This window comes from Engystomops pustulosus, chromosome 4 (assembly GCF_040894005.1).
Source record: "Engystomops pustulosus chromosome 4, aEngPut4.maternal, whole genome shotgun sequence".
NCBI classification, from domain to species: Eukaryota; Metazoa; Chordata; class Amphibia; order Anura; family Leptodactylidae; genus Engystomops; species Engystomops pustulosus.
In genome coordinates this window covers 117,212,002-117,230,098 of record NC_092414.1, presented here as the reverse complement: position 1 = coordinate 117,230,098, position 18,097 = coordinate 117,212,002, and the positions used below count along the sequence as shown (strand labels likewise).

At 40.4% G+C, this 18,097-nt stretch overlaps 1 protein-coding gene across 6 annotated transcripts in view; it reads left to right on the top strand.

Moving 5' to 3' along the window:
• PIK3CG (phosphatidylinositol-4,5-bisphosphate 3-kinase catalytic subunit gamma) overlaps positions 1–18,097 on the top strand; it is a 71,968-nt gene that overhangs the window by 19,761 nt on the left and 34,110 nt on the right. For all 6 annotated transcript variants that reach the window (XM_072147165.1, XM_072147166.1, XM_072147171.1 and 3 more), the window contains 4 exons: positions 4,419–6,437; positions 7,797–7,862; positions 12,641–12,866; positions 16,864–16,967. In XM_072147165.1, the coding sequence (XP_072003266.1) occupies positions 4,431–6,437; positions 7,797–7,862; positions 12,641–12,866; positions 16,864–16,967 (2,403 nt within the window). In that variant the 5' untranslated portion in view covers positions 4,419–4,430. The remainder of the gene's footprint in view (positions 1–4,418; positions 6,438–7,796; positions 7,863–12,640; positions 12,867–16,863; positions 16,968–18,097) is intronic.

Here is an 18,097-nt window from a genome sequence, read left to right as displayed (position 1 = left end):
GTTGCCTTTCTATCAGCTCGAACCAGTCTGCCCATTCTCCTCTGACCTCTGGCATCAACAAGGCATTTCCGCCCACAGAACTGACGCTCTTTTTCGGACCATTCTCTGTAAACCCTAGAGATGGTTGTGCGTGAAAATCCCAGTAGATCAGCAGTTTCTGAAATACTCAGACCAGCCCTTCTGGCACCAACAACCATGTCACGTTCAAAGGCACTCAAATCACCTTTCTTCCCCATACTGATGCTCGGTTTGAACTGCAGGAGATTGTCTTGACCATGTCTACATGCCTAAATGCACTGAGTTGCCGCCATGTGATTGGCTGATTAGAAATTAAGTGTTAACGAGCAGTTGGACAGGTGTACCTAATAAAGTGGCCGGTGAGTGTAGATGAACACCAGTCACAACTATTCACCAGTCACAACTATTCATAGTAGCTTTTCTGACATTACCTGTCACTGATTGGACAGTATGAAAGAAGCTTAGCATAACATAAGCCTCCAGCCCCAGCTCCTCCTCTCTGACCAAACACAGATTACAATGGTCCGATACTAGCACTTATATCACCTCAACGGTGGGTGCCTTCTCTAAGCATTTGCACTACAATATTATTATGTGTTTTAACTTACCGTAAATATTCGAGTATAAGCCGAGAACCCTAATTTTACCACCAAAACTGGGAAAACCTATTGACTCGAGTATAAGCCGAGGGTGGGAAACGCATTGGTCACAGACCCCCTCCAGTATATAGCCAGCCTGCCCCCTGTAGTATACAGCCAGCCCAGCTTGCCCTCAGTAGTATACACCCAGCCTGCCCCCAGTAGTATACAGCTTGCCCCCAGTAGTATACAGCCTGCCCCTAGTAGTATACAGCCTGCCCCCTGTAGTATACAGCTTGCCCCCAGTAGTATACAGTTTGGCCCCATTAGTATACAGCTTGCCCCCAGTAGTATATAGCTGGTCCCAGTAGTATACAGCTTGGTCTCAGTAGTATCCAGCTTGCCCCCAGTAGTATACAGCTTGTCCCCAGTAGTATACAGCCTGCCCCCAGTAGTATACAGCCTGCCCAGCATTACAAAAATAAATAAACTTATATAATCACCCTCCGGTGGCCCCGATGTGCAGCGCTGCTCCCCCGATGTCCACGCGGCTCAACTTCTGGCTTCCGCACCCATCACAGACCCCCCCAGTATATAGCCAGCCTGCCCCCTGTAGTATACAACCTGCCCAGCTTGCTCCCAGTAGTATACAGCCAGCCCAGCTTGCCCTCAGCAGTATACAGCCAGCCCAGCCTGCCCCCAGTAGTATACAGCCTGCCCCCAGTAGTATACAGCTTGCCCCCAGTAGTATACAGCCTGCCCCCAGTAGTATACAGCTTGCCCCCAGTAGTATACAGCTTGGCCCCATTAATATACAGCTTGCCCCCAGTAGTATACAGCTGGTCCCAGTAGTATACAGCTTGGTCCCAGTAGTATACAGCTTTACAAAAATAAATAAACTTATATACTCACCCTCCAGTGGCCCCGATGTGCAGCGCTGCTCCCCCGATGTCCACGCGGCTCGACTACTGGCTTCCGCACCAGTATTTAGCAGAGGATTTTGTCAGGGTGCAAGGTAAGTTAAAACACACAATTATATTGTAATGCAAATGCTTAGAGAAGGCATATTTGCAATCCAGCTTAGATGGGCTTCTGTCTTTAGTGAAAATGTGGTCCCTGGTGACAGGTTCCCTTTAAAGTTTAACCATCATTCTAAGCAAAAAAAACATAATTTTGCTCTGGGTTCCCCTAAAAATCGTACCTCAAAATATTTTGTCTCTCAGTACCCATTTGGTAATTTTTGGACCCACCGCAACCATGTTTTTCAGCTACATCAGCAAGATGGAGGGGCAGAACCTCCTGTGACATCATCACAAGCATGTGCTGCTGACCTATGATACCATAGCTTGTGCATCTTAGGCACACTCACACAGGCTAGATGGCTACAGAAAAGAGGACATTATAATGCACCTTTTTCTATAGCAACCCCCATACACCTATAAATATCCCCTTGTCTTTGGGCTTTTCACTGAAATGTCCACAGCAGAGTCCCCCAATGCAATGTCCACAGCAGTGCTCTCCCCCAATGCAATGTCCACAGCAGAGTCACCCAATGCAATGTCCCCATCAGTATTACCCCCAGTTCAATGTTCCCAGAAGTTCTCCCCCCAAAGAAACATCCCCAGCAGTGCTCCCCCACCCAATTAAACATCCCTAGCAGAGCCTCCCACCCAATGCAATGTCCCCAGCTGTGCACCCCTCCAATGAAATGCCCCAAGCAGTGCTCCCCCCATGATGAAATGTCCACAGCGGAGGCCCCATAAAAATAATAAAGACAGCATTTACCTTTAGTGCTCCTTTTCATCCTAAAACTCCAGCTTCATCTCTCCTAAGGCTCCAGGCAGTGTGGGTAGAGGCACAGCTCTGACCCCACTGCCTGGAATCTGAGCAGAAATTAAGTCAGACCCGAGGGTGAAGAGGAGCACCGGAGGTAAGTACCAATTTTTTCTTTTCCAAGTTTAAGCTTTTGGTGGCGGCCTGGCGGTTGGAGGCCTCTATCTATCCATGTTCTGTTTCTCGGTCTATTGTATCTATCTATTGTCTCTGTCTACTCTATTGTATCTATCTACTTTATTTATATATATATATTGTATGTATCTACTCTATTGTAACTATTGTCTCTGTCTACTCTATTGTATCAATCTACTTTATTTATATATCTATTGTATGTATCTACTCTATTGTATCTATCTAAAACTGCAGGACAGCACATTAGTCGGACTGGAGAGGCACAGAGCACATTATTACTGCTCTCCTTCTCCTCTCCTGTTTGCTGTTTCCTGTTGCAGAGTGTGAGGTGAAGGGGAGGGTAGACTTTGTGGATTATATCTTTATATAATGGTATATAACCTATTGTTTTCCCAGGGCAAAGCCTGGGAAACAGGGCATAACAAAGACATCAAAGTATAATGGAGTAAAATACAAATTTTATTGACATGAGTTATGACACAAAAACAAGGTTAAAAAGCATTAATTTAATGAAGGGTTACAGCGGCAATGCAGACTGATCACAGTCATTCCCAAACAAACCCAGGAGCTAAGGTGACATGTGTTATAAATCAAGACCAGGCTATGTACAAATGTTTGTTTCACACTCTAACACAACGTGTGTTGGCACAGCAAAGCGCTCGAGCCATGGAGAGAACACTTGAATATACAATAATGCAATATTTGCAATGTCCGGCTGGTCCTTACCAAGTGGCAGAGGTAGATGAGCTCCAGTGTTTGGGGATGACTGTGCGCCCCGACGCGCGTTTCAGCTCTGGCTGAGCCTTTGTCTGGGAAGTGTGAAACAAACATTTGTACATAGCCTGGTCTTGATTTATAACACATGTCACCTTAGCTCCTGGGTTTGTTTGGGCATGACTATGATCAGTCTGCATTGCCGCTGCAACCCTTCATGAATTTAATGATTTTAACATTGTTTTTGTGTCATAACTCATGTCAATAAAATTTGTATTTTACTCCATTATACTTTGATGTCTTTGTTATGCCCCGTTTCCCAGGCTTTGCCCTGGGAAAACAATAGGTTATATAGTTAATGTCAGTCTGGGGCATTGGACTGATGATTGGATGCGATAATACATATAGGGACATACACTTAGATATAAATAGGTTCCGTCCCCTATGTGTCCCTCCCTCTTGGTTTCTATTTTTCTCTTTGTTATATAATGGTGTAGAAAAATCTTAGGGTTTATAGGGAGAGATAAGAGTGTAGGTGTTTTCTTAGTATTTCACTAGGTGAAGCTCCGGGCAGCACATGACTGACTGCTGGGAGCAGCCATGAGGAGAATCAGCTGTGCAGAGCAAAGAGGGGGCAGGGCTAACATGATAATGTACAATCTGCCTTCAGCAAAGTGAGGAGGGTGAGAGAATGGCAGCAGCCATCTCAGGGATCACTGACAGAGGCTGATAGCAGGGGACTGCAAGAACTGCTGAATAGAAGAGCAAGATTTGGGTAACTAATCCAATTTCAGAAGTGCTTTACATTGCTCTTAAGATTCCAGTGGGTGGCTCAACTTAGTGACTGACATGTATGCACAGTCATGCAGCGAGCTTTCAGTTACTGAACTACCCATAGTACTCCTAAGCCCAAAATTAGCATATATTTAAATAAACAGATGTGGATCTTTTGGCACTAAAACATATATATCTACTCCTGCATGCTAATCCTGCTCCATATCAGGCTTCCTGTAGGTCAGACATCACATTCAATCTAATAGTTTCCCTTTAAATAGCCATATGCATGCCCTGATACTAACAACGCTGTACATAAACAAATATCAGTTATATAATGATATTACATTTTTCTCTTATTTCAAGCTTTCAGCTGGCATGGAACTGGAAAGTTATGAGCAGCCTGTTGTTCTAAGAGATGAAAATAAACGGAGAAGGCGAAAAATGAGACCTCACTCAGCAGTGGCATCAAACATGTTTTCCATGGAGACAATTCCAATAGAATTCATTTTACCCACTAGTCATAAAAACAGCAAAACACAAGACACAATTCTACTAGAAATTGCCGGTAACTGCACAGTTGAACAAATGAAAGCTCAGGTCTGGATGAGTGCAATAGAGAAAAGCCACAACAGTGATTTCTACCACAGACTTGCTCCAGACCAGTTCCTGTTGCAATACCAAAAAAAGGGGCAGTGGTATGAAATCTATGACAAACATCAGGTGATACAAACTTTAGACTGCATAGCATATTGGAAAGTTTTACAAAAAACAGTGGGAAAAATTTATATTGTCCAGAAAGAGAGACCATCAGAGGAAACAATGGAGTATCAAAAGCAATTAAATTATCTGATTGGATATGATGTTACTGATGTAAGCAATGTACATGATGATGAGCTAGAGTTTACCCGCCGCAGATTGGTTACACCAAGAATGGTTGAGTTGGTGAAAAGAGATCCCAGGTTGTATTCAATGGACCCTTGGATCACTTCTAAACAGCTTCCAGAACATCTGAGTAAAAAGCTTTCATCTAATAATATATTCATAATAATACACAAAGCTATGACAAGCCATACTATTATAGTTTCCATCGATGACACCCCAGATGTTATACTCCAAAGCTTCTTTACAAAAATGGCTAAGAAAAAATCACTGTTGGACATTTCTGAGGAACACAGTGAACTGGACTTTGTTCTTCGGGTTTGTGGTAGAGATGAGTATATAATTGGGAATGCCCCAATCAAAGACTTCCATTATATTAGGCAATGTATAAAAAATGGCGATGAGATACATTTTGTCTTGGATGTCCCTCCTGATCACTCAGAAGACAAAGTCCAGAAAGAAGAGTGGCCCCTGGTCGATGATTGTACTGGTGTAACAGGTTTTCATGAGCAGCTTACAATAGATGGAAAAGACCATGAGAAAATCTTCACTATATCCCTTTGGGATTGCAATAGGAAGTTTAGAGTAAAAATTGTTGGGATCGATATACCAATTTTACCAAGAAATACTGAACTTATTGTTTTTGTAGAAGCAAACATTCTTCATGGACAGCAGGTGCTCTCCCAAAGGAGGACATCATGCAAGCCCTTTACAGAAGAAGTTCTGTGGAACACATGGCTTGAATTTGATATCAAAATAAAAGATATACCAAAAGGAGCCCTTCTAAATCTGCAGATATTTTGCTGCAAAGCTCAGACCACTGGAGGGAAAGCTAACATACAGTCTCCAGATTCTACTAGCACCGATTCAAAATTTAAAAACCAGCTCCTATATTATGTAAATCTGTTATTAATTGATCATAGGTCCTTGTTACGACAGGGGGAGTTTGTTCTTCATATGTGGAGAATACCTGGTAAAGGAGAGGATCAAGGCAGCATCAATGCAGATAAGCTAACATCTGCAACGAACCCTGACAAAGAGACATCGATGGCTATTTCAATAAGTCTGGACAAATACTGTCATCCTGTTGCTCTCCCAAAACATAAGTCACTATCTGATCCTGAGCTAGACAGGGCAAGATCTGAAATGCCGAATCAACTACGAAAACAACTTGAGGAAATTATATCTACTGATCCACTTCATCCACTCACACCTAAGGATAAAGAACTACTTTGGCATTTTAGATATGAAGTTATGAAGAACCCAGATGCCTACCCAAAATTACTGAGTTCTGTAAAATGGGGGGAGCAGGAAATGGTTGCTAAAACATACCAACTGCTAAATAAAAGAGAGGCATGGGATGACTGTTCCCTGGATGTAGGACTAACCATTCAGCTTCTTGATTGCAACTTTTCTGATGAAAACGTACGAGCTATGGCAGTCCAGAAATTGGAAAGCTTACAGGACGATGACGTATTGCATTATCTCTTACAGCTAGTACAGGTGAAGCTTTTCATTTAGTTCCTCAATACAAGTTATAATTTGCATAAGCACAATGATGTATTTATGTCCTGTGTACAAAATACTTATTCTATTTTGAAATATTACTGCAGGCGTCTCTGCAGTTATTTGCCTTTTGTTAGTTTATTTTCATTCCAATAGTCTTAAATGTGCAGAAAGTGAAAACAATATTCACACAAAGATGGCAATATTTAAGAAGTTATTGCTAACATCTAGTTATTTGTATAGCAAAAAAACTGTGTTCTTGTCATTGGCATTTTGATGCATCCCGCTGCCAGACATCCCCAAGTCTTTTTCAGTGGCAGCTTTTCCATTTGTACATCATGAAGTCAGGTTTTAGTAAGTGGAGTTTAATCAGTGATTATTAGATATTAAGGCAACCACTGAGGAATATAATTACACTATAGGAAAGAGATGCATTCAACTAGTCATAACTGTTTCAAAGGGTGACTGGCCACACTTTTTAATAAGTAATTTATGGAAGTGATATTCTGCTTTGTAAATGGCTTTAAAGGGAACCTGTCACCACATTTTTCACAAACACAGCTAACGGCAGGTTCACATAGAGCCCTATTAACTAGCTGACACCCTTCTTTTAGCTAAAAATAATTTTCCTCAGATCCCCAGCAATTTCCATCTTTAGAGATTAATGGAGCAAAACGGTCATGCTCGACCGTCTGCTCCATTAGTTGGACCAAGCGACGAGGGGTCCGACAGAGGTACGTGGGACCCCATCGGACCCCTCGTTTTTGTGATCTGTGGGGGTCTCAGCAGTTAGACCCTCACTGATCTGCAAGTTAGGCCCTATTCCGTGTACAGGGCCTGACTGTTTTTTGTGGGAAAATCCCTTTAATAGGGCTCTATGGGAATCTGCCACTGGCTATTTTTGTGAAAAATTTGGTGACAGGTTCCCTTAATACAACTTAGGCTATATTCACACTGCCGTTGCCCGCCCGTACCGTACAGTAGTGGGCAACGGCAGTGTACGGGGAGAGGAGGAGGAGGTGAGCGCAGCTCACCCCCGCCCCTCTCCATAGCAACCTATGGCGCACGGTGCCGTATTACGGGAAAAGATAGGACAGGTCCTATCTTTTTCCCGGGTACGGAACGGTACGGTGCCGCACGTGTGCCGTGCGCCCATTGCTGCCTATGGGGGACGTATATCGGCCGTATATACGTCGCCCGTATATACGTCCCCCATACGTTAGTGTGAATGTAGCCTTATACTCATTTCATATAGTTTCTTGTACTTCTTAGCAGCTGATCTATAGATTAGTAATTTGGTTAACACTATGTCATGAATTTGTAAAACAAACATTTAGATTTTTTTCCCTTTTCTAGGCTGTTAAGTTTGAGCCATATCATGACAGTGCATTATCCAGGTTTTTATTGAGACGTGCCTTAAGGGTAAGATATTTATTTAACTACCACTTAATTTCTTTGTTAAAAATTAAGAAAAAAAAAAACATGTGTAGGTGGATATAGAGCACTCAGGAAAATGTTTTTTGTCTGCTGTGCTGTGAGATTTTTGCAGTGCTCCGCAGTCCATACCCGGACTAGAATAATAGCTGTAGCAGGTTACTAACCAAATACTACAGGGCATTTTTTCTGGGCGGGGGGGGGGAGCTCTAGCAGCACTGAAGTGTGAGGACATTTGGAAATTGTAATATATTGGTATGTTTCCATTATTCTCCCTTTTTATTTAAAGAAAGAGTATTACAAAAAATTGCTGGTTTTCCCACCTACACAGAATAGAGAGATCTGTCATTTTTATTGTATGTAAACTTAAATTGTTAGATAGTCTAAAAAAGGAAAATAAAATTGTATGATTTTTAAACAAAGAAACTGCATTTATTGCATAAAATAAGTATTAGATATAATAGAAAGACAGAACTTAATATTTGGTACAGAAAACTTTGTTTGCAATGGCGGAGGTCTGATATTTCCTGTAGTTTTTGACCATGTTTGCACACACTTCATCGGGGATTATAGCCAACTCCTGCATACAGATGTTCTCCAGTTGTTTCAGGTTTTGGGCTGTCTCTAGCCAACATTGAGTTCAAAGATTATTGAATGGTCCACTACAGGTTTCTTACCAAGCCACTTCTTATTTGCCCTGACTGTATTTCGAGTCATATTGTCATGTTGGAAGACCATGCCGATCTTCAATGCTCTTACTGAGGGAAGGAGGTTGTTGCCAAAATCTTATGATACATGGCTGCATCCATCCTCTCGTCAATACCAAGCAGCCAACTGCTTCACAGTTGGGTCATTGTTCTTGGGGTTGTGCTCATCATTATTCTTCTTCCAAACAAGGCGAGTGGAATTTATTCCAAAAAGTTCTATTTTGGTCTCATCTTGCCACATGACCTTCTTCCATGCCTCCTCTGGAAATTCCAGATGGTCTGTGGGAAACTTCAAACAGCCTGGACATGTGGTAGCATGAGCAGGGGGACCTTTGGGGATTTTAATCCATGGCATCATAGTATGTTACTAACAATTATATTTAAAGCTGTCCCAGCTCGCTTAAGGTCATTCACAAGGTGTTGCTGTGTAGTTCTGGGCTGATTCCTGTCTTTTCTAAGAAACCTTGTTTGTATGTTCTCTCCGTGTTTGCGTGGGTTTCCTCCAGTTTCCTCCCACACTCCAAAAACATACTAGTAGGTTGATTAGATTGTGAGTCCCATTGGGGACAGGGATCGTTTTGGTAAGCTCTGTGTAGTGCTGCGTAATCTGTGTGCACTATATTATTATTATTATTATTATTATTATTATTATTATTATTATTATGGAACCCCAGACTGAAGAAGACTGATAGTTGTCTTGTCTTTCTTATATTTACTAATAATTACACCAACAGTTGTTGCTTTCTCACCAAGCTACTTGCATGTTGTCCCGTAGCCCGCCCAAGATTTTGCCAGTCTACAATTTTTTACCTGGTGTACTGAGGCTGCATTACCATGATGCTTTTACACGTGTTTAGAAATGTATTTACATTGTATTAGCAAACAAACACAATGTTAACATGATTTTTATGCAATGTAAAAACATTTATTCAACATGTGAACACAGTATTAGAAAGCCATGGTGAGAGATTGGAGTGTGATTGATTGAGTGTGTGTACAAGTGTCTTTCAGGGTACATTCACACGTGGCATTTAAAGCATGCATTTCAAAACAAATGCAACAGCTTGCATGCTTTAAATTGCGCATGTGAATGCACACTTATACATGAAGTGGATTCTAATAGTGAGTGATCAATTCATGTTATTAGTGCAGAGAAGGAGAAGCTGTTTAATGCCCACTGTTTTAATGGCGGCTGTTCATGGTACCTTTAAGGCCTTTCAATGGCACCACATCAGAAGAAGATTGCTGGACCTAGAATTATCACAACCCAGGCCCAGCGCTAACACCAGGGTCGGAAAATCTCTGATCCACAATGTTTAACCATTTAGACACCGCAGTTAAACTTGAACTGGTCAAACAAGCTGCAATCTGAGTTGTCGATGACATCACAAAGCAACCCAGTGTCCACTGAAGGACTCCATAGCTGCCTATGTCAACTTTCTATTAGGCCATGTTGGAGGCCTAATAAATCAGTGACTTACAGTATCAAATGATCAAAGAGATGAGAGATCAAATTACATCATGTCACTGTCCCCTGGTGGAAAGAAGTAATGTAAAAAATTTTTTTTTAAAAATAACTTTTTATTTTAAAAAAAATCTAGAAAAAGTTAAGAACAACATACCAGCACACAAAAATTGCCCTTTTGAAAAAAAGTAAAATCACACATATACCCAGGCTAAAAAGTTTTTTAGACTTTTTTTTCCCACAAACGGATTTGATTATGCAAATGAAGGTCATTAAACAAAACCTATAAATTTGGTATCGCATCATTCTTATTGACTCAGAAAAAAAACTTTTTAAGGTTGCACAATAAATGTAGAATTTTTTTATTAGAAAAAACCTTGTCAGATTTGCGTTCTTATTTAAGTATGCTGTACAGAAAGGGTTAATATAGGTTCATCAATAAGATAACCTATAAAAAAAAGACCCCATACAGCTTAAGTGACAGAAATATTAAAAAATGGCCAGGTAGTTAATGTGGAAATCAAGTGTGTAGACAAGGGGTTAAAGATAAACTAGAAGGCCTGAGAGAGCCAAAACTCTTGCTGGTTGGTTGGTGATCAAATACTTATTTTATGCAATAAACTTATAATTCTTTATTCTAAAATTGTACAATAAATTATTTTTTATTCTGTCTCTAACAGTTGAAGTGTACAGTCGATAACAATTATAAAACTCTACATTATTAGGTGGGAAAACTTGTGAAACTGGCCTTGTATCAAATACTAATTCCTTCCCCACCTAAAGTTAGACTGTGTAAAACTAGACAAAACTGACTAATACAGAGTGCAAACTTATACTGAACAAGTATAAATAGTTTGTACATTGAGAAAAATGTTTGCAAATGATACCATGCTGCTAGATAACCGCTTTTCTAATGTAATGTAATACATTTTTTTGCATGTTTTTCAACACTTAACTCAAATTTTGGTTGATATAAATTTTCTCTCTGACACAGCAGGAAACTCCTTCTCCCTTCTGACCACAAAATTAGTCTTTTCCTATTACAATACTAGTGAGATGGCTTTAAATATTACAGCCACTTTTAAAAACTAGTCACAGGTGAGATTTGAACTTATTGGGATGATTTTTTAATTGGGAATTGGAAATGCCAGTCTTAACCCCTTAACGCCGGAGCCCTTTTTTGTTTTTGCGTTTTAATTTTTCACTCCCCACCTTCAAAAATCTATACCTTTTTTCCATTTACAGAGCTGTGTTATGGCTTATTTTCTGTGTAACAAATTACACTTCAAAATGGTGGTATTTAATATTCCATCCTGTGTACTGGGAAGCAGGAAAAAAATTCTAAATGCAGTGAAATTGGGCTTGGATTTCACAGATTTTACTGTATGCCTCAAATGACATGTCTACTGTATTCTTTGGGTCGGTACCATTACGGGGATACCAAATTTGTGTAGGTTTTATAATGTTTTCATACATTTACTAAAAAATTAAAACCTACTGTACAAAAAATTCTTTTGGGATTTGCCGTCTTCTGGCGCTAATAACTTTTTTATACTTTGGTGTACGGAGCTTTAAGGGGGGTGTTATATTTTGCAGCTTTTGTTGATGTTATCATTTTTAGGACTGTATAACCTTTTGATCACTTTTTATAGAATTTTTAAATTTTTTTTTACAATGGCATAAAAGTGCCATTTTCGAATTTGGGCATGATTTTCCGTTATGGGGTTAAACGCAGTGAAAAAACATTGTTATACTTTGATAGATCGGGCATTTTCGGACGCGGCGATACCTAATGTGTTTATGATTTTTACTGTTTATTTCTATTTATATCAGTTCTAGGGAAAGGGGGGTGATTTGAGTTTTTTGGCTTTTTTATTATATTTTTTTAAAACTTTTTTTTTTTAACTATTTTTCAGTCTCCCTAGGGTACTTTACCCCTAGGTTGTCTATACGATCCTATCATATACTGCCATACTACATTATGGCAGTATATGGGGATTTTACTCCTCATTCATTACAATGTGCTGATAGCACATTGTAATGAATGGGTTAACCCGAAGAAGCCTCTGGTCTTCCATGGCGACGGATCGCCGCTCCCCGATGACGTCACAGGGAGTGACGATCCTTAGAAGGATGGCGGCGCCCTTTTTGAAGCCGGCGGTAAGCGGGAGAACACCAAAGAAAGCAGCAAAGACTTACCGACTATGGAGAGGGCTTAGCCCGTGACCATGCACCCGCACCCGGCATGTGACGTAGTATTACGTCACATGTCGGTAAAGGGTTAAAGTTTCCCCTATGCTTCAGTGGCCATATCTAATAAGAGGCGCAGTCTTCGCCAGGTCAGACCTGTGTCCACCTGTCAGCTCTCCGACATATTCAAAGTGGCATGCTGGACAGAAAAAGCTGAAAATTGGAGGCGATCAGGAGATTTTCATGCCTTCTCCACCAGTGTTCTGCTGGAGAATGCTTGATAAATCTTCCCCATTGTATCAGAGGCAGCAACATAGGTGGAACACAAGCTCCCCTGTTATATTGTTTGTTTTGCTAATTGTATACATGTTCACTAAGCTTGAATTTTAAACCTGATTTTGCAGAGCAAAAGAATTGGCCACTTCTTGTTTTGGTTTCTCAGAAGTGAAATTGCACAGTCTATGCATTATCAGCAGCGCTTTGCCGTAATCCTGGAAGCTTATCTTAGAGGCTGTGGCGCCGCCATGTTAAATGACTTCATGAAGCAAGTTCAAGTCACAGACGTCCTTCATAAAGTCACCATGGAGATCAAAAGTGTTTCTGCTGAGAAGTATGATGTAACTTCACAAGGTATATGTCCTGCAGCTTTTAAAGGCTTTGTTCGACTATTAGAAAAATGTATCAGACGGGAGGGCTTTTTTTAAAAAGTATTAAATTACTCACAACCTCCGTCCCTCTCGGTGTCCTCCGACTACTTCCAGGCGTGCCACTTTATTAAAAAATGCTAATGATGCGCTCAGGCCTACGTCAGCTGAGCACCTCCTGGCTCCAGCCACTAATAAATGATGCATGCCCCCATATAAAAAACTCCCTCCTGCAAGCGCTGCAGTGAGCCGGTGCTGTCACCCGGCTGTCTGCAAGTCCCACGCACATGCAGTAACACTTGCCTTGCACAGCCAGCTGGAGACCAGTGCAGTTGCGCAAAGTAACCTGGCGGCTGCGCAAGGCAAGTGTTACTGCCCATGCATGGGATTTGCAGACAGCAGGCTGACATATGCCTAAGCACCTGCGGCTCATTAACATTTTTTTATAAAGTGGATTTCTTGGACTATAGGACCTTCATATATATAAGAAAACCGTGGTCCAGTACCCCTAAGGTAACGAGTATGACATGGGGACAGTCATCTACCACCAGTGAAAAATGTTCATGTATCCTTTAATTTTCCTTACTTTTCTTCCCACTTTTAGAATTTTCCATAAACCAGCTTTCTGTCCTGTACTTCACTGACAGATGACGGATGGAGGAACTTAATAATGCTTCCATTGGTTAAACTCTTTACAGACCATCCCTGGGTAGTCTAATCTCCTAAGAATCATCAAGTGAAATTTGCTTTATGTATTTAAAGAAATAGTTATTAGCCCTAATTGCGCTTGACTTTAGAAATACTGCTCACTACACTGCTCCTTTTATTTTAACTGGTTGGAGTAATAGTATGGCGCGTCCTACTAATAGCGCTCTTCACCGAAGCTGAACGGGCATTGGAAAACACTGGCAATCGGAGTAAGTGGGTGTTAACCCTTTAAATGATGTGCTCAACACGACCGTGCGATTTAAATCCCTGTAGGGGGATGTCCATAGTAAATGCCTGTAAGGCAGTGCAAATACCCTGCATAGAGTATAGAGAGTGGAGAGTTCCCCCTTTAATATGATATAAGGATTGTGTATAGATGCTCAACAGAAGCGGAAATATCCACTCTTAAAGTGGATCGGAAATTAAAATCCAATTTTTTCAGTACTACTTTAACCCCTTAACGACCTGGCCCTTTTTAGTTTTTTCACCATTTTCACTCCCCACCGTCAAAAATCTATAATTTTTTTATTTTATAACATAAAGAGCTGTGTGATGGCTTATTTTTTGCATAACAAATTGCATTTCAAAGTGACAGTATTTCATATTCCATGCAGTGTACTGGGAAGCGGGCAAAAAAAATTCCAAATGCAGTGAAAATGGTGAAAAAACGCATTTGCGATGTTTTCTTGTGGGCTTGGATTTTACAGCTTTCACTGTGCGCCCCAAATGACATGTCTACTTTATTCTTTGGGTTGTTGCGATGATTGGGATACCAAATGTGATACCAAATCTGTATAGGTTTTATAATGTTTTCATACATTTACAAAAATTAAAACCTCCTGTACAAAATTTTTTTCTTTAATTTTGCCATCTTCTTGCGCCAATAACTTTTTCATACTTTGGTGTACGAATCTGTGGTTGGTGTAATATTTTGCGACTTTTGATGGCGTTTTGCTATAATTTTTAGGACTGTGTGATCTTTTGATCACTTTTTATTGATCTTTTTTATATTTTTCAAATTGGCAAAAAAGTGCCATTTTCGACTTTGGGCGCTATTTTCCGCTACGGGGTAAAACGCAGTGAAAAAATGAATTTGCCATCTTTTTGGAGACATAACTTTAGTATTTTTTGGTTGACAGAGCTGGTTGAGGGCTTATTTTTTGTATGATAAGTTGCTCTTTTTTTGGGCGCACATAATTGAAGGGATTTTCTTACGGTGTTCACAAAGCGTTTCCAATAATGTTAAATGATTTATTATACAGATTGTTATGAAGGCGGAGATATGAAATATGTGTGGGGGGGGTTGATTTTTTTGTGGTTTTTGGTCTTTATTAGATGTGTATGGGAAATGTTGGTGTTTGGGGGACTTTCACTTTATTTAATTATTTATTTTTATTAAAAAATCTTTAGCAATTGTTTTTTAAACTTTTCTTTTAAACTTTTCTAGCTTGGACAAGCGATCCTCTGATCATTTGTACAAGCTTATATTGAGCCAACACAGTGCAATACAAGGGTAATGTGCACTGTGTTGTGTAAGCATGATCAGTAGATTACAGCTGGGAGGCAGGGCCGTGCTCCCAGGGGACATTGTGCAGCCCCGGGGCTGCCATTAGAGGATCAGACCCCTTGGGCTGCCACTGGAGGATCAGTGCTTCATGAGTCATGAAGTTGCCTCGGCTTGTGCCATACTATTATCCTGTGTCAGCAAGGGGATAAACATTGATTGTTTTATCCACAAAAATAGTACTGGAGCAGACTGTTCTGTCCACAATGTGATATTGCCAGTATTGGCAGTGGCATACCGTAGGTAATGAGACCCCAACCATATCAACAGTGGTAATGGGGGCCCCTTAGTTTAGCAGTTGCAACTGACTATGCCCCCCCCTATTGGAAAGATGGATCTGCTATGTAGGTTCAGGAAAAAAATACTCATGTCAGGTGCTCCAAGTAAGTATATTTTATTTTAAAAGAATGTTAAAAAATATTTAAACATTTTGGTACTGAAAAGGTCCCACTCAGCTTATACTCAAGTTGATAAAGTATAGTAGTAGTAGTACTGCTGCAAAAACCTAGAAGGAACTCGAAGAGGGAGTGATCACTACACTTTTTTAAGGCGGCTCTGCCATGGGTATTTTATTAATGTGGGCTCTGCAGTGGATAGTTTATTAATGGGGGCGCTCTGCTGGGCATTTTATCAATTTTTGTGGGCGCTCTGCTGCACATTTTATTAATTTTATTAATTGGAGGGGCTGCTGTGGATATTTAATTGATGATGGTAGACTACTGGACATTTTATTAGAGACTAGTGGCTGCATTTCCCACCCTCGGCTTATAATCGAGTTTTCCCAGTTTTGACTGGTAAAATTAGGTACCTTGGCTTATACTCTGGTCGGCTTATACTCGAGTATATACGGCATATAATCTTACTAAAACTGGGTGATTCACCATGAGCACATGGAATTCCCTTAAGCAGGTAGAGACACTGGAAGCTTTTTTTTTTCTTTGCCTGAGCCTACAAAGCATATATCTTTCTATGCGTACTCCATCCCAACAGACAGCTTGTGACATCAGGATCCCAGTGTCAGGGCACATGCCCTAGTATACACGCTCTGAGTGTGGTTTTGACTTCTTCACAACCCCATAAGGTGAGAATCCACCTATATAATGCCTTTTTTCCATAATCATATATTCTGACATACATCACCTGACATACAGGCACCTGTCTCTCCCCCCTCCCTCCCCCTTTATTTGACTCCAATAGCTATGCCACTGGGTACAGCCCAGCAATTAAATGCCACATGTGGCAGGGTGACAGCATGTGCAGGCAACTTTGCTTACATAGAAAAAACAAAAAAAAGTCATCTCACTCATGTAGGTTGGATGTGACCGTTTCATCCATGAAAGAAGGTGCACAGATGGAATTTGCCTTGTTGTGCAGCAGTTAAATTCCACAATGCAGACGAAAAGAGTTGTATCCATAATCCAGCACTCACAAAATGTTTAATTCTTGGTTAAAAAAATATGCTTGTAACATGATTCTTATACAGACCTACATCTTTCTACATCATATTGTCCTCTTATCCATTTTCTTCTGCTCTGTGAAACCTTGCTTACAAACTGCACTGCACACTCATATTGCTTAATTAAACCCATGACTTGAATGAACACATCGTTTCTTGGTACAGGTTATAGTTAAGTAATTATGAGTAAACATTTTATACATTTATAAACTAATATATATTGATACATATCGTTTTTTATCTTTTGTTTCTTAGTTATCACCCAGTTACGACAAAAGCTTGAAAAACTTCAGGGATCTCTTTTTCCAGATAGCTTTAGAGTCCCATATGATCCTGGACTTAGAGCCGGAGCACTAGTAGTAAGTCATGTAATTTTTCTTTCTTATTTGTCTTTAACTTATTCATTATTAAACACCTCCAGAATTAATTAGTATGTGTAAATCACTTTTTATATTGGCTATACATTTTAATTGATGTTTTGATATTTTTTTATGTTAACACACACATCTCTGCACGACCCATAGTTTTTGGAAAGCCTGAGTTTTTGTCTTCATTAAAGTGCAAAACCAGCGCAGCATACCACACAGCAAGTGCAAAAGCATGCAGTATATAGCAAGCATCACTCTTAAAAAAAAAGAATTGCCTATCCTAATCCATCCTTAACCATTCAAAATCCTTAAAGGGTTAGAGATCTATGTGTTCCAATAACAAAAGCTTTGGGAAAGTATAACATGCTCCTTTCTTCCACCTTTTTAATGGCTCCAGTGTCTCCAAGAGGAGGGCAGGATTGCAGGGGAGTGAGGTAGGTAATTACAATGGAAAACCCTAAGATGATCTACCTAGAAGGGCCATCCGCTACCCTGAAAAATTCCTACATTTCTATATCCCTTATACCAGTGGTGGCGAACCTATGGCACAGGTGCCAGAGGTGGCAATCAGAGCCCTTTCTGTGGGCACTCAGGCCATTGACCCCAAAACAGAGCTTACCAAACAGGACCAAAGTCACCAAATCTTCCTGCAGATGCAGGCAATTTAAGAGATGCTGCAATCAGTGCTATTTTAAAATGACACTTCATTGGCTGTTTGGAACTGCGGTAAAAGTGAGAAAGTGTTGATAGAACTGCAGTATCTTTGAAGGTCATCCTACTGGACCCTACTTTCTTACTGTACAGAGAGACCCTGGTGAGAAGCTACAATGATAGTATGAATGTGCCCTCCTTATTTCAACTGTATTAGTGGCCTCAAGGGGCCAATACGATTGATAAAATGCAATGTTGGCACTTTGCGGTAAATAAGTGGATTTTGGTTATTGTTGGGGCACTCTGTCTCTAAAACGTTCGCCATCACTGCCTTATACTATTAAATTCCTTTGTAACCAAATGATCACATCAGCTTATCAGTGGGTTTAGCAGAATGTTGTCATTGCTGCAGCAAAAAAACAGGACCACTAGATTAATAATTAATTGAACTGGAAGTATGTTTTTTCTCT